This window comes from Syngnathus floridae, chromosome 6 (assembly GCF_059516105.1).
Source record: "Syngnathus floridae isolate MCC-2025c chromosome 6, RoL_Sflo_1.0, whole genome shotgun sequence".
Lineage (NCBI taxonomy): Eukaryota > Metazoa > Chordata > Actinopteri > Syngnathiformes > Syngnathidae > Syngnathus > Syngnathus floridae.
Window position 1 is genome coordinate 13,117,781 of NC_142418.1, and position 23,738 is coordinate 13,141,518.

General features: G+C 39.9%; 1 protein-coding gene across 1 annotated transcript in view; it reads left to right on the plus strand.

The window, feature by feature from the left end:
* Nucleotides 1-1,632: 1,632 nt before the first annotated feature.
* Nucleotides 1,633-23,738, plus strand: part of spon1b (spondin 1b) — a 44,912-nt gene continuing 22,806 nt past the window's right edge. The window contains exons 1-3 of the mRNA XM_088379200.1: nucleotides 1,633-2,124; nucleotides 5,288-5,394; nucleotides 13,186-13,319. Coding sequence (XP_088235326.1) covers nucleotides 1,905-2,124; nucleotides 5,288-5,394; nucleotides 13,186-13,319 — 461 coding nt within the window. The 5' untranslated portion in view covers nucleotides 1,633-1,904. The remainder of the gene's footprint in view (nucleotides 2,125-5,287; nucleotides 5,395-13,185; nucleotides 13,320-23,738) is intronic.

Sequence of the window (23,738 nt, forward strand, 5' to 3'; positions counted from 1 at the left end):
ATTTTAGAAAGGGAAAAATAATTGCTAAGCTTAAGTAGTCACATTGAGTAAGCTGAATCCATTAAAAGAGAAAAAAGAAGCTGTTTTCTCTTGGGGAAAAAGGCAAGATGAGAAATGTCTTCAGTCAATAGTAATTACAATATCAACAAGTCAAGATGTTCATGCATGAGTAGAATTGCAAAGTGAGAATTAGAAATGCAGTCATCCATCAGAGGAAATAATTTCAACAAACTAACGTCAGTGTGATTTTCATTTTATTCCATTGAACACTTTGACACAAGCTGCCAACATCGGAGCTTTACTACCTTCATCAAAGTATTATTTAAGCTCGCTCGCTCACAGCTATTATACTGTGCAGCGGGCCAGGTTTGGTTCATTCAACTATGAGGAGCCTGAGGCAAACATCACTTGAAACAAACAAAGATAAATGTGATTACTTTTCCACCATGCCATCTACTCAGGTTCAACTACCCTACAATCTATCAACATTTCAGGAAATATTTTAAGTGTCATTCAAGTTTAGCGAGGTTAACTCGACCCCAGTGATCAAACTAGAACTTTGGTTTTGAAGCAACACATTTCGGGTAATCCTCAATCCTTTTCAAATGCAGCATTTGAATTTAACTTAGTCTGACTGAAAAGTGACTGAATCGTTGACGACGCACCTCGGTCAAGGGTATGCACCAGACCTTCTTCATGCACCCGTTTATTGCGCAAGAGTCCTTCCAGATGGGCTTCATCACACAGTTCGAGACATGTCAGGACTGTTTAGTTTAACAGTCTCCGGCTCTAGACCGCAACTTGTTTCAATTACTTTCCTGTGCATGTTTAGACACACTCCCCAACATATGTGCAGAACAAAGTCAAAAATACAAGAAAGTTCTTTTGTTTTTATTGTAAAATATTGCTGACAACGCTCAAACTAAGTCAGTAAAAGTTTGGCATGTTTTATTATTGTTCTTATTATGAATAGATGTGCCAAACATCAAAAAGGAAGATAGCAGTGAAAACTGTCCTTCAACTAAACTTTCTGCAACGCACACCAAGCTCCGCAGCAAAGATAAGAGGTAAAATCCTGCATTTCCATAATCCCCTTTGACTTTTTTACTACGTCCTAAATCTTGAGGTGAGGGAAGAGAAGAGGTGCTGTGATGAGACAGTACAAAACAGATCCGGAGACTCTTAAAGCGTGAAGATACTCTTGCACCACCTGCTGGTGTAAGGACACGATGATCTTTAATAAATCTTTAGCTGTCACAGCATAGAAAGGAAATTGGAAGCTTTGTTGATCTTTCTTTTTTTTATCACAAGAGCTCAAGATTCGACTTCTGTTCATTTTTTACTTAGAATAAAAAATATATTGTGCGCTCTTTGAACAGTTGGATATTTTTCTCAGGATATTTTGATGAAAGTGCGCTTAATTTTATTATTCGAATATGTGACGGGCCCCAAAAAAATAACATTGAGAGGACAGCAAACGACTATCGGGAAGGATTTTGGACACAAGAGTCCTCAGAGTTCATAAGAACAGCTGCAAGAGCATCGCGTGTGTGAGTGCGCTGTTTGTGCGTGCGTGTTGGAAGGGAGGGAGGAGACTCAGCCCCTAAGGAGAAAGCATTGTGCGCTCGCTCCCTTATTGTCAGTTTTTGCCCCCCCCTCTTCCTTCCTTCCAGACACCTTTCCCGATCCGGGATTAGCAGAGCTCTTTTTATCGCTCTCCTCGCCGAAGCGCGCTCCCACATGGAGACATCCCCTTTTCGTCACCTTCACTGCTACTGACAAACCGCTGAGGTGCTGCGTGAAAGTTTCTGCCGAAAAAGAGGCTTTACGACTTTTTCTTTGACTTGATAAAAAAAAAAAAAAAACGACCACTGTGTAGTCCTCAGCGGACTCCAGGCATCGACATGGCAATGTTGCTGTTGCTTTTGCAGTATTATTTGCTGTCGAGTTTTGTGTGCAACGCGATCGCTTTCGTGGAGGAACCCGCTGGAGGGAGAGCGGACGGGTACTGCGGGCGGATCTTACGGGCACAGACCCAGGGGACCCGGCGTGATGGGTACCATGAGTTCCGTCTCAGAATGGAAGGAGATCCAGAAGCCTACCAGCCTGGCAGCACTTACAGAGGTAAAAGGTGTAGACGCACTTTCAAAGAGGTGTAAGGAACTGTTATGATTTTTTTTTTTTAACTATAGACAACATAACAATGCAAGCGCTTTTACAACTTAATGTATGGTGATATTGATTTTTTTTATATAAATTTATAAATATAAATTATTTTTCATCTTCATAAACAGATGCTCAATTTCATTATGGCTAGCCATTTTTTCCAACATATTAAAATAATATGTACTAGCCTACTGTCCATCAACATCGATTTGAGTCAAGTTTATTTATACAGCCCTAAATCACAGACAAGTCTCAAAGGGCTTCACATTTGCAAAATTGACAATTATTCTCAACATCCTTGGATCTTAACTCCTATGAGGGCAAGGAAATGCTCAAAAACCCCTACTGGGGAAAAATGAGAAACCTTGAGAAGAGACCACAGATGGGAGGATCCCCCTTCCAGGATGACCAGGCTGCAAAGAAGGCACACAGAACACATAATGTAAAACAATCCAAAGAAAAAGTATTCAAATATTCAAAGTGAAAAGCTGCAGGAAGGTGCCCTCAATTGTTATGGCAGTGTCTTCGAGGGTGGTAATTTGCCTCAGATCCCTCATCCCGAATCGACAAGAAATCCAGACAGGGGGTGGGGGGCAGAGGACACAAACTCCAGCTGAATCGGCCAACATAGGTTAATTAAAGGCCATAGCATAAAAATGTGTCTTTAATCGTGTCTTAAATGTTTGCATAAATTCTGGGGTTCTGTTTATAAGTGGCTTGTGTCATATAGGTAGTAGAGTGTCAAACACGGCTGTCTCAGGGTGAAGGTTTTGGGTTAGGCATCCCTGTGTTAAGTTTGCATGTTCTCTTCATGCTTGCTTGAATTTTATTCTGGTATTCAGACTTCTCACGTTCCAAAATTGTCAATTGAAGACTCCAATTTTCCCATAGGTGTGAATATGTGGGAATGGTGATTTGTCTACATGTGCTTTCTGATTGGCTGGTGGCCAGTCTTGGGTGTACCCCTCCCTCCTCTTGCCCAGAGTCAGCTGGGATACACACAGCATCTCATCCGTGACCCTAATGTGAACAAGCCTAAAGAAAATGAGTATGAATAAAATCCATCAGTGAACATTTTTATCTTATATTTTATGCACTGACTCCACAGTCATTCTGTTTATTTGATCTTTTCCTTGTATTTTAACATCAAGATACAAGCGGCCGAACTAAGTTTCCTCCTCAGGGTGTCCAGGTTTTCTCTAAGAGATAGGGTGAGAAACTCGGTCATCCGCGAGGGACTCATGTTCTCTTTCGTTTTGAGAGGAGCCATATAAGGTGGTTTAAGCATCACTGGCAGGAAACTCCGGGGCTGACCCAGGACACACTGAAGAGACTATGTCTCCTGGCTGGCCTAGGAATGCCTTTGGATCCCATGGAAAAAGCTGGAAAAAATAACCAGGGCGAGGGAAAACCGGGCTTCCTTGCAAGAGCTGTTGCTCATGCGACCCAGCCTCAGATAAGTGCATAAAACAAATAAAATATGTTAAGTGTCCCTCTGATGCATCTGATTCACTTACTTAACCTGCTTTGGATAGAGTCCTCTATTTCACAAGAATGCACACGTGCTCCATATCCATATCTTTTAAGGAAAGTGTGGAAATCTTAAAGACCAACTCACCAGTTGTGTGTGCTTCTAATGGCAGTCAAGCTGTTCTGCTCGGAAGCATTTGCAAGCTAAAACATAAGAGACATGACATAATGTATGACGGGTACATTTTTAATACCTGATGTCATACCCATGTAGATTTTTTCAGCGATAACCTAATCCTTAATGGCCACTTTTACAGTTTCAGAGCCGTGCATGTCTTCACCAATGTGGTATAGCTCCGGTTATAAGATACAATCCAACCCTGCACTTTTTCCACTCTCCTGAGATTCCGCTGGTTGGGTTGGGATGTTTCTCATTTTCGGTTGACAGCAAGTAGCAAAACCGCCGCCCCCTGAGATGGATAAAAATGGGTGGATTTTGCTGCTTAACTCATATTCCACAAACGCAATAATAGTCAGAATGCTGTGTTTAGACTAGTCGGGGAGCATACAACATATATTGTAAGCAAAATTTTTGGGTTGACGTCTCCTTTGAATGTGTTGGACTTATTTTAAAAGTGTGTTTAGATAAAATTTAAAAGTGCCATAATTGCCATAAAATCAATTATAGGGTGTGTTTAAATTGGGTTTTTCTATATTACAGATTTGACTTATGGCGGTGGTGGTCAGGGATTACTGTATACAGTGTTATACTGTAATTGGTGTCAAATTCTCCCAAGTAACTCATTAAAATCCGTCAGGCTCCAGCGTGGAGAGTTGTCTACTTAGTGTTCCAAATGTTGACCTATATTAGCTTCCTCACCTCTTCCTGCCAGCAAGTGGATGGACACATGCAGCGCGCACACAACAGGAGACCAGTCAAATATCTGGTTCCAATTATTCAGCCTCAATGGATTCAACCTTCAAAACATCCTGCTCCAAGATGTCTTCAACATTTAGCCCTTAGCAAAGAGGGCTAAAGCTTTTTTACCCCCCTCCTGGGGCTAAATAGGGCCTGAGAAAATAAGTTTGCAATATTTTAAAAGAAAATGCTGGAAGGCTTAGCTGCATGGTGCGACAGATCTTCACCCCAGTGTAGTGGCAATTAGAAAAAAAATGACCTAAACAGTTTGTTTCTCAAGCTTCAAATTATTAGTTGAGCATGAAGTGAGGGAATTGCAGTGTCTCATATCTCCATGAATGGATCATTTTTGCGGTCTCAAACTCCAAACGAGAAATAAATATAAAATATGCCTCGGAATTATTTTGCCCTGTGCAGCTTTTGCAGCTTTTACATATAATATAGTAAAAAAAAAACTTTTCTGTTTTTCCTTAAACTAGTGCTCAGACTAAACAAACACACTCACATTGTGATATAACTGCATTCTCATCTGCTGTTAGGTGTCCTTATTTCCATAGTGGGATACTAAGTCCCTATTTACAGTGCTCACTCTTCCACATCATGCTGATGCTGACAGGAATGCTGCTTTGCTGCCAGCATCATTCAGGGTGATCCTCAAAGTGTCAATGTAGTAAAGCCTCTACTGCTCAGTGTGTCCAAGGTGTTAATACACACTCTCCCTCCTCCCAACAGTGATCCTCTTGGCAACCAGCCCTGCATATTTCAGAGGTTTTACCCTCATTGCACTGAAGGAGGGCCGGGAGGGTACCACAGATGACGACTACACCGGCCAGTTCCAGGTGAGAGATAGGAAGAGAATCTCTGCAATTTGAATTTGAACTTATGATTGGATGAACTTGCATGACTCTGGGAGTGTGCCTAAAATTTGCAATTTGCATTTAGGGAAGAAACTAAAATGTTATTGAGCATTTAGTGCAGTGTCACTCTGTAAGGCGTTCTTCTGGATGAACAACAGATATTATTAGTTCTAGTGGAAGACGGAAGCGAAGGAGTGGGGGAAGCTGATAGAGAGGAGGTTATGTTGAACAAAAAGATAAATAAAGGGAGATTCAGTGGGCAGAGGTGAGAGATGTGAGATATTTTCCCAAGTAGCAACACAGCTCCCGCTGAAAGGTTGAGAGCTGCTGAGCCGCTTCAATTACCTCCCTTGTAGTGTAAACAGGAACACACATCTGTGGTTGTGTTTCTGCATGCTGGCCATAACAACACTCCAAACAAACTGGGCAAAGGGCTTCTTTTTTGGTGCCAGCAACTTGGAAACCAAAGGCTCCCTTCCCTGTTGTGCCTTCTGTCTTGTTTTGCACACTGTACGGCTCAAGTTGAATATGAAGTGGCTTTTGTTAATGCCTTCTATTTCTTCATTAAATTAAGCACCATCTACCAGACTTGATATTTGTAGACCAGTGCAAGTTTTGAGTCAATGGAAAATTACTTGATGATTCTTTATTGACATTTGCGATGGGAGGAACCTTTAAATCTTGTCAATAATTTTTAATTTATTGTCATAAGGAAATTACAGATTTACAGAAGATGGATGGGATCACTGCTACAGGGTAAACATATTGGATAACTTGTTATTGACTGTTTTATTCACGTCCTGTGTTTGTGATTAAATGTATTATTCTTTATCACTAAAATTTCTTTGATTTGAAATGACCTTATAAAGAATATTTTTTTCCTAATCAATGCAATTGTGGGCAATGTCGTCCTTAACAAGAAGGTACTGCAGTTTCAGTCACATAAGATGAAATCAAACTGCATTTTTTTTTTTATTATTTGCATTTTAGGATCACCAAGTAGTCAGCCGAGCTAGATTCTAACTCCAAGTAGACTATAATGATCTGTTTTATTTAAGAGAAACAGATCATTGTTAGAAAACAAAATGGTGTTCAGAAAATTAACAGTTAGGGTATAAGTTAATGTAAGTTATTATTATTCATAGCCGTCTATCCTCAAATCTTTATACACTTATGCTAAAACTCTGCAAGGACGATGTGATGACAAACTCATATATGATCAGTGGTGGTTATGTTAGCATATTTAGAAGCAGTCTGAGAGATTGTCGATGTTTTTGAACGTGGAAATGTACCAAAAGCAAGTACAGGTACAGGAACCCTGGCTAAACCATGTCGTGGATGACGGGCTAATCAGACCCAGAACTACGTACGTATAAGGCAGCAGAACTAAACCACTCTGTCACTCTACTGCCCACGCTCCAGTCCTTTTGAAACATTTCTAAACGCAAATATGTCAGGCCTTTTGTCTCCTTCTTACCACTGTCTGCGTGGATGTGCATAGCAAACACCTCAGTCTCGGGGGAGAACGAGAATAGATGAACCGTGGGATGAGCTTGAGCAAAATTAAAGTTGACATACTGGCTTTGTAATGTGTTGAATACATATTGGCGAGCCCATCAAGCATGTTCTATTGTGCAATTATAGTTTTGTCTGCATTTGAAACTGATTAAATACTTCCAGAAATAAGTGGTAGCCGCATTGTTGTGCAATGTTTAAAGTAGAAGTCGCCGACCTGGAGTCCCCCGGGGCACCAGGTAGCCACCAAGTATCACATATTTTTTCTCGGGACAACAACATGTTATTTCTTAGGCAGACAAATGCCGCACATTTGGATTTGGGGAGACCTGATGTATTATCAAGCACAAATCATCAAGGCTCCTTGTTTAGTGGGGGATAAACAAATGTAATCATTATAAAGGTTTCACATCAAGGCAATTACGTAAGCTAAATGGAACTTTGAGGTCTTTGAGGACTAGGCTGTGTTGGCTGTGTGCAGGCTTGGAAAGATGTTGAGCTGATAAGAAAGATAATCACGCCCAAATGTGATCTGAAAGTAATTATTTTCTCACTAAGCACCCAAACAACAAGCACACAATAATGTTTCTAATTCTCAGTCACGCACCTCTCTTTGTTTTTATATTGTCAAGATGGAGGATGGGGTAATGCTTATTCATTAGTGAACAACTCTGTTGTTTTCACTGTACTGAATTTAACATGCATGGGTCAGATGCTTAGGGTTTACATAAATATTATCCTGCTCTGCACCGATCTGAGTATTAAATATTTATTAGAGGACGATTGGTGTGAGGCTCATTTTTTCCATATTTGTTTGCCTGTTATCGTAGCATCAAGTTTACAGTACACAATGAATATAAAATATACTCACTCCTGTTCAAATGCCAGGTTTTTGCAATATTAAAAATTTAACTAAGATAAAGCATTTCAGTACATTTTGATGACCCACAGTCTGCATAATTTAAAAAGTAAAGTTTTTGGCTCAAACAACCGAGCTAATGAGGTGTTCTTCAGCTGAAACGGGCCTTAGTGAAAGTGGAGAGCATTCTGAATCTGAGCAACTCTCACTACAGAGTGAATAAAAAAACCTCCAGGCTTCTGCTAAGAAAATATGTCCGGAAAAGCCTTGAAGAACATCTGAACTTTACTTGGGGTTAATCAGAGGCATTTTAAATGGTGGCAGGTGTGTGCTGCTGACTCACACTAAACAAAATGAACATGAAGATGCGAAGGAGGGGAGGGCTCCACAGAACAGTCTGTAAGGAGAGGAGGAGTTGGAGGACACAGGTTTAAGTCCCAATATGGACAAAAAAATGTAAAAATGGCAAGTAGCTATTGGAGAGATGCTTGTCTGCTTTTGGGCAGCAGTCATAGTACCTCTGAGCAAGGCACCATCCCCACTACCCCAGCTCAAGTGGTGCAGCACTCTTTATACGCCTCTTTCAGATTCTTCGCATGCCTACATGTGGGCGCCCTAACTGTTCCCCATGCAAGAGGAACTGGAAACTGCTGTGTATGTGTTAACATAAATTGAAGGAAACTTATAACAGATGAAATAAACTAAATGCTTAACTATCAGGAAATGGCGTGGGACCCAAAGAAAAACATGGGTTATTATGACGTAGTTTTGCAGCAGTTAAAGGAGCTCATTCACCTGTTTGATTTTCTGAACCTGGTTTTGCCACCTCTGCAATTCAGTCTAGTCCAGTCTAGTCTAGTCTAGTCTAGTCTAGTCTAGTCTAGTCTAGTCTAGTCTAGTCTAGTCTAGTCTAGTCTAGTCTAGTCTAGTCTAGTCTAGTCTAGTCTAGTCCAGTCTAGTCCAGTCTAGTCCAGTCTAGTCCAGTCTAGTCCAGTCTAGTCCAGTCCAGTCCAGTCCAGTCCAGTCCAGTCCAGTCCAGTCCAGTCCAGTCCAGTCCAGTCCAGTCCAGTCCAGTCTAGTCTAGTCTAGTCTAGTCTAGTCTAGTCTAGTCTAGTCTAGTCCAGTCTAGTCGGCAAAAACTAATGACATTTTAATCCAGTTTTACTAAAAAAAATTATTTTCAAGTCTTTCGGTAATGCAATTCTATTTTAGCCACTTGGTACCTTGTGGTAAGCCCGGATTTCCTCATGGAATTTTGCACTAAACGCAGAGCTTTGATTGATGGAAAGCTCAAGGCAAAATGCCAGTGCCCCGAGGTCTTCATCGAGACTTTGTTAGTTTTAAAAGTCAGCTCATCCTTAAGTGTGTCAGCGTGACATTTCAATCTGTGCACATCTCTTCCTGTGCTCTTACTTTGGAAAGTTACCAATTCAATAATTGATTAGTTTTTACCATGCACTCCATTTCAACCCTACATCACTGCTTTTCATTTGATTGTGAAGATGCATTGTGCTTACATCTATAGTAGCCACACAAGAACACCCCTTGTGCACCCTATCATTCTTATCTGTTTTCTCCTGATATCTTGGGTGTGTGTTGGAATCTTGTTTTGCCTCCAGCTTCGCTTCTTTGTGTGTGACGGTGTAGATGTGTGTGTGTGTGTGTGTTTGTTTGCGCTTGTGTTTGAACAAGGTCTGAGTTTGCTTGTGCAGGCACTCTGAAGCCTCTGTGTTTACCGTCTCAACAGAGAGCGAGAGACTGAGAGAGATTGAGATAGACAAACCGTGGACACACACAGACATGCCAGGCTCTGCAGTGAAAACAAACGCTTCTTTGCCAGTCTCCCACACCTCCCCCATTTCTTTTTCAATCTGCATCTCCTTTTCTGTCTGAGCTTCAGTCTGTCACACTTATGTATCTGTCTGATGATGTGGAACACTTTACCCAGCTTTATGCCCAACTTATTTACAAGTTGATTGCATATTCAAATTGAATTTCTGGTTAGTTTTGACAAAACTAGACTGTTCTGTTCTGACAACTCCCTTGTAAGCTTTTGCAATATGCTCACTCAATGTATTTTCCATTTACCGTATTTTCTGCACCATAAGGCATACTTTCACTCTACCATCATATAATAATGATTTAGGGGCGATACAATTTGGCACTGGTTAGCATGTCCGTGTGGCAGATCGGACTGAGAAGCCAAGTCCAGAGCGACACAGACTTTATTGAGGATTAAGGAAGGGCAGTTGGAGGGCTGGAGCTATACCTGGAACAAAGCGAGGACCTGCTCGAGGCTTGGGTGTCGACTGGAATCAGCAGCTTCGCAGCAGAACACTCTCCATGGCGCACTGGAGTGTAGATGGACAGAAGTCGATCTGGTAGAGAGAGCAGCAAAGCAAGCGCGTAGCAGGGTGTGGCGCTTGCGGTGATCGTGGTCAGGGACAAGCGGAGAGTCAGGACAGTCAGAACGTGGTCATAAACGGGTAGGTGGTTAGGACGGGCGGCGAGCAAGGCGAGACGGGTCAGTGAACGGACAAGGTCGGCAACGGAAGTCAGAAGGACAGTGCACAGTGAGCTAGCGAGTGGTATCACGGGACAGACTGACAGGGAAGTGACGGGATCGCGGGGTTTAAGTCAGTGGTTCTTAACCTGGGTTCGATCGAACCCTAGGGGTTCGGTGAGTCGGCTTCAGGGGTTCGGCCGAAGTGGTATGTCATTGCCCCTTGATATTCATTTTGTGACTGCCACAACAAAATATGTTCATGACTGTGGGGGTCCACTTTTAACTTGACATTTTAATTTGTTTTTCATTCATGTTCGAAGCTATTTTTTTTCAGAAGCCTATTTCTGTAGGAACCTTGGCTACATGCATCGAGCATATATTTTTGTTATGCTGCTTATCCTGCTGGGTGTTACAGAGGAAAATGGAGTTTGTCTCAGCAGAGGTAGAATAGAAGTGGATTTCACCCGAGATTGAATGCTTGTCAATCACAACACAATTGTGAATTGGGCATTGACTGGGAATTGAACCCACGCTAAGTATAGCAACCATCCTACTACCCACTGCATGGATTCAAATCTTCAATTCCTGGCTTGTGCTTCGCTGAGTACTCATTTCAGAAGATGTAAGTAAGCTGGCACACCCAAGGCTTAAATGAAGCAGCAATGACAATCTGTGAGAGCAATATCATGTCATGCCTTTGGCTCTCTAGTGGTCCATATTGTATGAGTACTTCAATTGTTTGCTTTGACTTTTATGTGGCAGGCAATTGCCTCATACACTGAGTAGAAGTGTGAAAACACCACTTTCAGTGTCTGCCCTGCATTATCGTGTTTTCAGACAACGCAGAACAGGTGTATCTTGAAAATGTCTTATCGTCACATAAAAAGAGGCAAACCTAGTACGATTACGTCAACAAAAAAGTTGTGCTTTCTTGCTTAGCCCGTTTCAGCCCTCCACGAAGTCTTGTAGAAATACTGTAAAATAAGGAGTTAAGGTTATAGAGTTACATGGTTATAGAGTCATATTTAGCTCTGTCAGCTTTTTCATTAGGTCTGCTAATGCTGTAGAATTTGAAAAATTATATTTTTCCTCTGTCTGCCCTTGATGCTTATTTGATCTTCCGAAAGTAAGTAGTCTGCATGTGACAAAGTCACACAGCTTTGCCACAAGAGTACACTTCAGAATTAAATTCCCTATGAACAACATAACACCAAATCATTGTATATCTTTATCTTTCATTTCACTTTTTGTCAGAACGCTTGCTTTTGTTTTTCTTTATTTCCAGTTTTTTGTCTCCTCGTGTGTTTTTCTCACTCCGATGCTGCCTGCAACTCTTCCTTGTCCGTCTTCACGCTCCTCGGCTTGCTTTGTCTCTCTCTTCGAATTGCCTTTTAGCCCCTTGTTTGTGCCTGCTTTTGACTGACACAGCTTCAGGCTTAGTGACACAAAGTAAAGCAAAGCATTGAATAGAGAGGCAGAGGGAGGTCAATACTGAAATCCAGGACCATGTTATATTTGCCTGAACGTGGGTTTTCAGACTGCACATTGTGAATTTGTATGTGCATGTCTATTTGTGTGATACAGAGGGGAGCTGTTAGTTTTGGGTGGTGTTTGCATGGAAAAAGAAAGAAGAAGAGAAAGCTTACAGTGACATAATACTTTTGGTATCCTTTGTGGGCATTTGAATGATTTGAGCAAATGGAGAATTGTGGCAACAAGGTCAGAGGGTAAATGCTTGTGTCAGTCTGTGTGTGTGCTTTGCTTCTTTGTGTGTGACGCTGTGTGTGTTGGACTTGGAAACAAATCTCTTGAATACACAAGACCTCACATAGCAACTTAAAAATCTACACATGAATTTACTGTCACATTCCCTATTCAAGTGCCAGCTTCTCTCTGCCCTTACTGAATGGAAAAACATCCAGCATACTTTAACTATCTAGATAATCCGTAATAACGGATAAACGATCTCACACTCCATCCTGCCCTCACTCGTGAACAAGACCCCAAGATACTTGAACTCCTCTACTTGTGGCAGGATCTCATCCACCCTTTTCTGACTGAGGACCACGGTCTCGGATTTGGAGGTGCCGACTTTCATCTCGCCTGCGAACCGCTCCAGTGAGAGCTGGAGGTCACGGCTTCAAGAAGCCAACAGCACCACATCTGCAAAAAGCAGAGATGCAATGCTGAGGTCATCAAACCGGACACCTTCAACGCCTCGGCTGCGCCTAGAAATTCTGTCCATAAAAGTTATGAACAGAATTGGGTACAGAGGGCAGCATTGGCAGTGTCCAACCCTTACTGGGAACGAATCCGACTTACTGCCGGATATGCGGTCCAAACCATTTATATTCATCATCATAAGGGGTATGTGCCTCAACTTCTGTCGGAAAAACAGACAGGCGACCAAATGCGACACACTGTTTATCCGAGGAATGAGGGGATCGGGCATGGAGCTCAATGGGCAAGACGGACTCGTGGTCAATGATCGGGCTTTCTGTCAGAGCTGGGAGCGTTCGGGCTTGGTCGTTGGACGGGCCCTTGGTCAGGGTGGGCGGCGTTCAGGCTTGGTAGGTCAGATCACGGAAAGAAGTCGGCAACTGGGAGGCAACAAGAACAAGACACAGAGGAAGAGCACGGATGGGTAGCATACTGGGACTAACCAACAGGGAAGTGATGGGTGTGTGGCTGATGAGCAGAGGCAGATACAGGTGATTGACGTGATGAATGGGTGCGGTTGCGACTCACAGTGTGGTGGGAGGTTACCGGCAGAGTGACAGATGGCAAGGCGAGTAACAACTTCTAAACAATCAGATCACATGAAAATACTTTCGGGTGCATAAACAAAAACCCATTTGTGTTTTTCTTTTGTGTGTGTTTTTTTTTTTTTTAGATCATTGATGAAGAGGACACACAATTCATGAGCAACTGTCCCCCTGCAGTGACGGAGAGCACACCTCGCAGACGCACCAGGATACAGGTTTTTTGGACGGCGCCACCTACCGGAACTGGTTGTGTCATACTCAAGTAGGTGTTTTCTTTTTTTTATTTATTCTCTTTGCACTGAAACACTATCAGATGACATTTTCAATTTGACATTTTCATCATCATGTTTACATATTCCTGATACATTTTGATGCTTTCATCACCCTATGTATAAAGAGTTTTTCAAATCAAAAATATGTATGGCTTTGAGAGGGCGTCATCACTGATGTACCAAGTTGACTTTGCCATCTCAGAGTCTGGCATTGCACATTGATAAGGGGAATTCAATTTTGAATTAATTAATGATGGATACTTTCATTACTCACTTGTGCTGCCATCCCACTAACTCATTCTAATATACAGAGGCAGTAATTGAATCTGAAATTGGAATCATTTCAACTAAATTACGTCTTGTCATTGCACTTTCCCTTGATTACAGCATATTTTCCAGGGTATCTGCAGGGTTCTGAAAGGTATTAAAAGGTAGTAAATGAAATTAGCAAAAAATAAGGCCATTAAAAAGTATTAAAAAGTAGCAAATGCCATCTGACAAGGTATTAAATTTTCTAACTGCTATCCACCTGTAAGACTTCTTCCCATTTGGATTAAGTGCAGGCCTATTCCCTGAAAATCACGTAATTACTTTCATCATATAAATTATGTGTGAGGAGCACCTATGTCCCACAGTATATCGTAGTGTGCAGCGTTAATGTGGATGCCAACAACCGTTAAAAAAAAACAGGTCCATGACATCTATCAGTGTACGTTCGTGGTAAAAACGTCAAAATAATTTGCGCCTACGTAATATTCCCTGGTAATGGAGGCAAAACAAAATCATGGGGAAGTGTTTTTTGCTATCTGGTTGTAGGACACTATATTCAAAGATTCAAAACGACCAAACACCACTCATACACATCCAAATAGTTCTTCCACAATATGTTTAATGACTCCAAAATAGCAAAAAAAGCTTTGAGTGCGGCAAGGACAAGAGCAGCTACGCAATCAAGTTCGGTTTAGCGCTATACTTCAAGAAGCAAGTTACGAGTGACAGCAAAGCTGGATTGTTTGCCCTCGTGTTCAATCAAAGTCTCAATACGCGTTCACAGAAAAAAAAAAAACAGATGTAGTACACATTTGTTTTTTAGAGCTTGACTGTGTGACTTCAAGATATTTTGGTGCCAAATTCCTGGGACATGTGAACCTATAATTAATAATAAATATAGAATACAATACATGCTAAAATCATGAAATGTTTCTAACTTATCTCACTGCCAAACACCTGCCCTATGTTGTACCTAAGGAAAATTAAATACCATATTTGTGGCTAAGGTTGTTCGTGCTTGTGTGTGTGTGAGAGTGAGTACTGTCCGTAAATAAATATTTTTATGGATTGTTGATTAATTTAACGATTTAGCTTACTGTTGATTATAATAGTAGCTATAATATTGGCAACTTTAATTAAAAAACATCTGATATTGTATATAATGTAATGGCACAGTTGTAGGCCAAGGTTGAATCAACAATAAGAATGATTGTGAAAGAGAGTGTAGCGCAGCAAAAGTGTGTGCTCTTTCTACACAATGAAAAAACATTTTTTTCCTTTCATTGCAATTACCCACTCAGACAGTCATGTGAAAAAATGAAACTTTATTATAACCCCTAACAGTTTGAAATGTTGTCATAGTTGCAGCTCAAAGTCGTGTTGGTATTAAACATATTGTGATGGTTTTAAAAAGGTATTGGAAAGAAATAAATTCTATCCATCCATCCATCCATCCATTCATCCATCCATCCAGAGAATATTCTTTTTTGTCATCAGAGTCTTTCCTCTCCTCTTGGCCAACCTCAGAAGGGCTGACATATGCCATTTACTCAGGAGTGGCATACATCTGGCCACTCTGCCATAAAGGCCTGATTGATGGCGTGCTTCAGAGATGGTCGCCCTTCCTGAAGGTTCTAGTCCAACCACAGAGGACCACTGGAAGTCTGACAAAGTGACCATCAGGTTTTCGGTCACCTCCCCTGACTCAGGAAATTTTGAGCTTAGTGGCTTGCTTCAACCACTTTTTTTCACGTGATTTCTTAATTTTTTAAAAAATTCTAAATAAACAAAAATAATGTCATAAATACATAAATGAATAAATTAATAAATAACATTGTCATTATGGGTATTGGGTGTCAAATATCGTGGAAGAAAAAGTGAATTGATTCCATTTTGTAATGAGGCTTTAAAATCACAAAATATGGCAAAAGTGAAGGTCTGATTTGTTTCCTGATGCACTGTTCAAAAATAGCTGACATCACATGACCATCTGTGGTGGAACCACACAAAAGTAAAAGAAAAACATATTGAGTGATTGAATTAATAATTCATGCTTATTCAGCAAAAGCCTCAGGAGAGAGTAGAATGATTTATGATTATTTGAACTCTTTTTTTCTGTTCCGCTTTGGACTTTGTTCAACCACTGACCACAGTATTTTGATGTTCATTCTACGTCAGAGTTTCATTTACTATATCACTTTTAACATAAAGACAATTGAGGTTTTTGCCGCTTAAGAACTGAATTTGCAGACATCAAAAAAAACATCAGCATTATTTCAATACATACAAAGGGAGAGGAAATACAGTTCTGTTTATGGATAAACACGTATGACTAAAATCGTGGGCACACAAATATCCATTCTGAACTTAAATATGTTAAACTGCTCGACCACAACCTGTTGAAAGCTGCCTTTTCCTTTGGCTTCATTCACAACCCTACCTTTTTTGTCATCTGTGTGGTTTTCATCTCCTCACCTAAACTCCCCAGGGAAATACTTTCCATGACTCTCCCACAGCTGAGTGAGATGCACCAACATGCCTTTACCTTCCTTGTACCTTGTTAATTTTAATTTATCTGCTGCCTTCTCTTTGACAGATGGCATACATCCATCTCAGTGTTTGTTGGCCACTAAACTGTGTTCTACAAAAGGCACATCTGCAATGCAAATTCCCCTCCAATTACTGTCATTGTCCCCCATTAACAGGAAGATAAATATTCAGCAGAACACCATCCAACAAGTTCTGTCCCACTTCCTCTGAACTAACTTTTCAACTTGCATATCACTTAAAGTTTTAAACATGTTTTTTTCTTCCCATGCTAAGGTCTTCCAAATCCCATTAGTTCTAAACAGGAAGTATACTTTTTGTAGCACATCTGCGCTTCCATTTGATATGTGGAGCATTTGGTGAAGAAACACCAACAAGACACATCTTTACACTAAATTGTAGGAATAAAAAAAATAATCAACTGCTCCCAGGGAACATTTATTTTACATGAATGGCTTGCTTTAACTTTTGTGTGTTTCTCTCTGGACTGGTGAGTCTGCGTGTCTCCAGTCCAAAAAAAATCTCAAATTATTTCCAGAGTATTTAAAAGCAAACTCTTCGATAATTTGAAGTAAAACCTTCTCTCACAAGCTGTATGATTGGTGAAATGGACTGCTAGGATTGTACTTTTCAGGACGCCGCCAACTCAAACACCTACGTTTCAAAATCAATGCAATTAAGATTACATTATCCATTAAAATGCTGTGCTAAGTAAACACAATGTTCTGTACAGACCATAAACTTCACATTTTGACCTGAAAAGTCAAAAAAATAAATTGCCCAACGCCCACTCAGAAAAGACAGGAATTATTGTATGGGGTTTCTGCAACATAAAGAAGTTTTGAAAAACTTGAACCCACCTTTGCCTGGAAATGTAGCAGCACAGATTTCGAAACGTGATCTTCATGACCTGGAAGCACATGGAACTGAGGTCATTAGGATTTGTGGTTGAGCCACCCAAAACGAGATGTTAAAATAATAAAGCAGTGCAAAGTACGTGAAGACATCAAGACAACAACACACACACAATGACCCGAAGGGTCGTGAGGGGCTAGACAGGACTTATATACACGACAGGTAACAAGAGGCAGGTGAGAATATTCACGCTTAATCATGGAGGGGAGGGGCGAGCACACAGACAGAAACCATGACAACAAACACATAGTGGAACGGCTGGGGACGAGACGTGACACATAATAGGTAGTTTTGGTTAAAAAAAAAAGATCAACAAAAAAAACCCCACCATAATAGTTAGTTTTGATTAAAAAAAATGGACAACGGAAAAAAAAAAGTTATTATTGAACTGTAAAAATGCATTCCGTGTAGACAAGCTATTGCTTAATAATTTTGACCACACTATACAAACCAATTGGATAATGGTATATAATCTAGTCATCTAATTCCAGGATTATGCATGTTGTCTTAATAAAAGGTAATATTCCAACTACATTTGCAAGTGTAGAAAGCTGACAAGAACCTTCAGTTGATATACAACTGTTGAGTTGAGCTGCAGGCCGCACCCCTCTCTGGCTGAACTGCCTCAGGTTTGGGTGTGTCTTCCTGCCTGGAGGCAGCTGATTAAGTGCATCAGGTGGAGATGTTGGAAAAATCACACAGGACATTGAGGAGCAAGCAGTGTGTGTGTAACAAAGGGAAAAGCTGGATGTGAGGAAAAGAGACTGCAGGACAAAGGCTTGTAAAGACAGAAGAAGGAGCCGGTGAGCTGTGAAAACTTCAAGATAGAATATTATATTTCTAATATTATTCGGCTGTACCTATTTCTGGTTGTGTTTAAAGGTTTTTCACCTGTGTGGATTGGACAACTTTGAAAAATAAAAGAAAGAAAGAAAAGAAGTCCGAATCTTGTACATTTGAGTGAATTCCATTCAAATCTTTGAATCAAGCCACCTTATCAAGTGGGGGAGCTGCAGTTTAACCTCACAAGAGTGAGGTCCACTTAACAACATTGAATTTTACAAAAATAATGTGTAAACTTTTAAACATCCGTTGGTTCTATATGCTACTGCACTTCTCATCGTAAAAGCCAATTCCCATTTGTCTAAAATGTTGCAGTATACGCAATAACAGTCACACTTGTAAAATGTCAAACAGTTGGATTATTACGAATATGAAAACAGATTTGTTCCTGCAGCCATCATTCACATGAATCTGGTGTGACAGTGGAACTATTTTCTCATATTTTCTGATTATCACAGCCCTGAGCACTGCAAGGGTAACTTGACATGCCAGATGGATTGCTGTACAAATCCATCTGGGAAGGAGAAATTGTTTCAAGCAGGCAATGAAAAAGGTGAAATTCTGTTTTTCAAATCCATTACGGGTCAATTAGATAAAAAAATGTGTGCACTAACAATGGACAGTAATATCATAATTTATGTTCGTTCCACCAGGATGCAGAAGTTATTTTAGCAGCTATAATTTGTTGAGTCTCAAGAACAGTCAGTGAACTCTTGCAGGCAATTGGCCGTGCAAGGTGACTCCTGCAGTATTTATTTATTTTTTTGTATTTCTTGAAGTAGGATTTTATAATGTGGCGATTCACTTCTTTTCTTTATTACAAATCACACTTACAGATTAACTTGGCCATGAACCTTTTGGATAAAATGGGGGATGAAAATGTGTGGACTTCTACCAAAGTTGAAAGATGTATTACCTATTAAGATAATGTTTTTTTCCCTGGATCAAAGAAACAACAACTTTTTGTTTTTTAACTTCAGGAAGTCTGAAATATTCTTAAAAGATTATTTGTCTACATTGCTTCCGTGCTTTTTAGGGCCACAGGTGATCTACAGCAAATTCCGGCAGAGTTGAAGCCATAATTGTTGTCAGCCAATCACCAGCCAATTGTGAAAAATAAGCCTACGATGATTAAAACGTCTGGGCTGACGTTGCTACTCATACCAGCAGAATTGTATTTTGAGTCATTTTATTTAAATCAGGATGTTTTTGTGTAACCTTTTTGGAAAATGTCTGATTGAATACTTGCAATGCAAATGCTAGTCAACTGTGAATCATTCCCCTCAGTTTCTTGGCAATTAAAAGATGTCTGAACTTTTAAATAGTTCTAATTATTGCTCATATCTTACTGAATCTAGATCTGATTATTGCTAGTCATACCAGCAGGATTGTATTTTAAGTCATTTTAGTTGAATCAGGATGTTTTTGTGGAACTTTTTTGGAAAAAAACTCTTGAAAATGTCTTGTAGGATACTTGCAATGCAAAAGCTGTACACTTGTAGTCAACTGTGAAACATTCCCCTCAGTTTCTTGGCAAGTAAAAGATGTCAGCAACTTTTAAATCGGTCCCTCTATCAATTGTTGTCTCTGCTCAGCTCAACTGCTGCCACTGGCACTGGAACTCATAGAGTGCTCCTCTTTTTCTGCACCTTGAGGGAGGAAGTCAAGTGTCAGACCTTCCTTAGCTGGCTGTTGCCCTAACTCTTTTCAATCATTCTGCAGAAATGTCTACCTCGAAAGAAACAGCAAGTGCTGACTCCACCCAAGGGAATGATGAACTTGGTGCTTGGTTTCACCAATGTTGAAAACTTCCTTTACTACATTCTTAGTTTTTTGTCTTTGTTTCGTTCTTTCCTTCTTCAAACATAGTCACTACTAACTTTAAGATAAAAAAAAAAAAAAAAAAAAATCAATCATTGCAAAATAAGAGTTGGCCGATCTATTATACCATGGTCTCTGTTTTCTTTCCCCATTAGTTTTATTGTCTCACAGATTTTCTAGCTTCTTCATGCAGTGTACAGAATGTAAGGAGGATCAATTGACTGCTCTCGACTGGTCTTAGGACAAACTACATGAAAGCCAGCTGAAATCCTCTTACAAAGCGATTTGCAGGTATCAGACGTTATGGTTGGCCTTTTCAGTGTGCCCCGCACGTTTGTGATCTTTAGGTCAAATGTGGTGTCCAAGTAATAAAAACAAGTTGCTGCTCTTATCACATGTTTTGGTCTCGTAAAGAAACTTTGTTGTTGTTGAAATATATAGCAGCAGAGGACCCAACTTCAATAACAACAGCAACAAAAAAGCCTCCCATCCCTTTAAAATAAAAACAAAACTCCCCGAACCCTTCTTTCACAAATTCAAATAGCCTCAAGTGTAAAAGAAGCCTAAAAAGCAAAAAGGGGGGTTCTTCGTCACACACTACTCTGCACTGAAAACGTTTGCCTTTAGGAGTGGGATTAACTTTGAAAACTTTTTCTCTTTTTCAAATGAGATAGCGGACCAGGAAAACTTTTTATGACAACACACTTGGTGAAATTATGAATTTGTGAATTACCATGCAAATAACAGAACATTTGAATTGCCCGCAAGCAGCATGCATGACACACACACAGACAGAGGAGAGTTTTATAGTATCTTAAAAGAGAAGGTTTTGTTATTGGTAGACTGTGACAGCAAAAAGAAATGTGTGCAACAAGAAATCTAACAGGAATGTGGTGGAAATCCATTATAAAATAAATATTTGAAAACAAACTCCAGCTGTTTAATATTCCTTCACCTTCGGAGTTGACACGTTGAATGCATGTTCAGTGTCTCTATTAACAGCTTCAACCCTGCTGTTTGGAAACCTCACAGCACAACCATTAAATGTTCCAAGAAAAACAATTCACAGTTGAATAAATATAAAGACTGGGTTAACTCACTGATAGCTTGCATTCAAGTTCGCAGATTTTTTTTTTTTCTTCCTCTTATTGGGTGAGTTAAAGTCGATTCCAGCTACTTGTGGGCATGGGTACGTAGTATGCATAGCCTATCTAACAAACAGCTACTCATAATTTGAGTCTTTGAACATGCATGTATTTGAAGCAGATAAAATCCTTGCAAGCACCTCAAGGTCACTGTGCTGCCAGCCGGTTAACCATTATTTTTCTTTTTTGCAAGTGTGGCCAAGGTTGGTGTTGTTGAAACATGAAAAAAAATAGTGACCTTTACACTTTAATCATGTACACAATCCGTTCTCCTCACTCCAGTCCACTGCTTGACCTCTTATTTACAGTCATGTGTTTTTGAAGCCATTTTTCAAATAGTATCAGATGATTAAAAAAAAATCTTTTTAGTTTCAACTTTTTCCATAATGAAACATTAGAGGCATTTTGTAGTCAATCTTTAACAAGTATAAAAATATTATTAATTTAATGACAAACGCATCGATGGGGAAAGTTGCTAGTTACCTTTATTTAAAGAATGAAAATGCCACAATGTTCATTGAAATGACTTGAAAATGAAAATATTGCAAAACATCTACTTATGTCTGCAGTGATGCGGCCTCTCAATCGGATTGTATTGGTGAAGAAGATTTACTGGTCCATCTACATTCCTACCCTCATGAGCTGTGGTTCATACTCAAAAGAACGAGATCCCATATCCATCCATCCATCCATCCATCCATCCATCCATCCATCCATCCATCCATCCATCCATCCATCCATCCATCCATCCATCCATCCATCCATCCATCCATCCATCCATCCATCCATCCATAATTTTCCTTTGCAACTGCACACATCTGTGAAAAAATCCAATGTAAGAAAACTCCACTTATGCGCAAAATGGGTTTCAAATTTCAAAACGAATAACAAAAGATGATTTGAGCTGCACAAATCTATTCCATATGTCATATTTTTTGTATTATTTGACAGAAATATATATATATAAAAACATCGCTATAGGTCATTGCAAATCATTCTGAAAGTATCTAGCCAATAGATAAATAATTCAGTTCGCAGGTGTTTTTAAACCACCAAGACTTCCAACTCTGTTTGTTCGACGATCAATACTGTATTTGGCTTCATTTAGACTGAAGAGTTTAGAGCACTTGGCCAAACAGCAGCTCACAGTGTGATGTGCTGCCACGGGGCAAGCTGAAGGTTTGTTGACCCTTCCTGTAGTTCTTGCAGCAGCAGCATGAGAATACTGATGGCGAGACTGAACTCAAGTTAACATGAGGCGAACACGTTGACGACAGAGAAGTGTAGTGAACTTGCTTGCAGTGCTTATGCAAAGGTTAGGTTTTACTTGAAACTCCGATTGGAAAATTTGTTCTTTAAAGTTCTCTCAATGTGCTTTGGGTCTTTTTGCCTACCTACCCAAGACTTTTCTTTAAGAGCGTATTTGGTTGAACTCAATCTCAACTACCAGAAGAGCACTCTGACCTCACAAAATCCTGTATGCACATACTCTAAGGACTGTGAGGAATTTGCTTTTGGAAGCACAAAGTACTGTACACAAGTTTGAGGCCAAGGCACAACTATGAAAACTGTTTGAGTGCCAAATGTCAGTGGAAAAAAGTTTCTTCCTTTTCTTTCCTTCCGGCAACTTTAAGGCTCATTTTTATTCAGGATGTCTGAGGACTTTTTACAGTTTTCCTCATGATGAGATTGCATAATTTAGTGGTCATTATTCTCTCGTATTGTGATGAAAAGACTTGATCATGAATTGATTATGCAAATATTTTTACATATACAGGAAACCAAAAATTATACTAATGTAATGCAGCATTGTTTTGAACTTAAATAATTTGTAATGTAATTATTTTGTCTATTCATCTTGACCACCTGTCTTAAATGCATTTTTCGTTTCTTGGAAGTAGTAGGCTCTTTTATCTCCGAATAAGACCGTCTCACCTTTCCAAGGGAGCTGACAAGTGTTAAATTAATACTAAAACATCCACTGTAGGTTTTTTTTTTTTTTTAACCTACTTACGAAGCAAGCTTTGAGAGATAATTGTCCATTGGACTTCCCTGTCTGATAAGGATTGCGCACACATTTTCTCATCTTCTGAATTATTTATTTTGTTTTCTGAAAGTATTTCCTCTGTTGGCTAATTTCTAGTATCACAGTAAAACAAACAACATATAAAAGGGTAACTTGATTTGTTCTTCATGCTAATTTCAAGATTGTCTTATGTGGATAGTGGTGGCGAGCAGTGCGGTTACTCCTTCAGTGATGTCCAATATAGGCAATAAATATCTTTCATTATGCCAGCATTTATAACACCAGGACTGGAGAGCAGTTAGAAACACACATAAGCACACTAAGCATTGCATCACCTCAGTTGTGTACAAAATGGGCTATTAGCTATTTGTTGAGCTAAGCGTCCCCTCTGGTGTCCCCAAAAGTCTTTAAAAGCATCGTAGCTTGCAAGTGTCCACGTGGCGTCTCTTTGCTGTCTTAGTTAAACAATTTAAGTTTGCAAATCCAGTGTATTGCAAATTCACACACCCAATTGTTTCTGGTTTTGTTAGGCTCGCAGAGAAGGCCTTGCTGGCCCTGACAGGTTTTGTTACTGCATTACATTGGGGGCATTGTGAATATGCTTTACAGTACAGTATGTGAGGACATACTTCTGAAATACTGCATGATCAACATACTGCGAGTCAGTCCGAAATGAAGCAGTAGAATGGCTGAGCAAAACAGAAAAATTAGAAGCAGCTCAAAATATCTTGGATCTATGAATATGGTCTGTTCAGATTCTATTGTTGTGTCATTGTTTTTGAAAGTCAGACATCATTTCTTAAAACTTCAGCACTGACTGGGCCGGCCTGAAATACTGACAG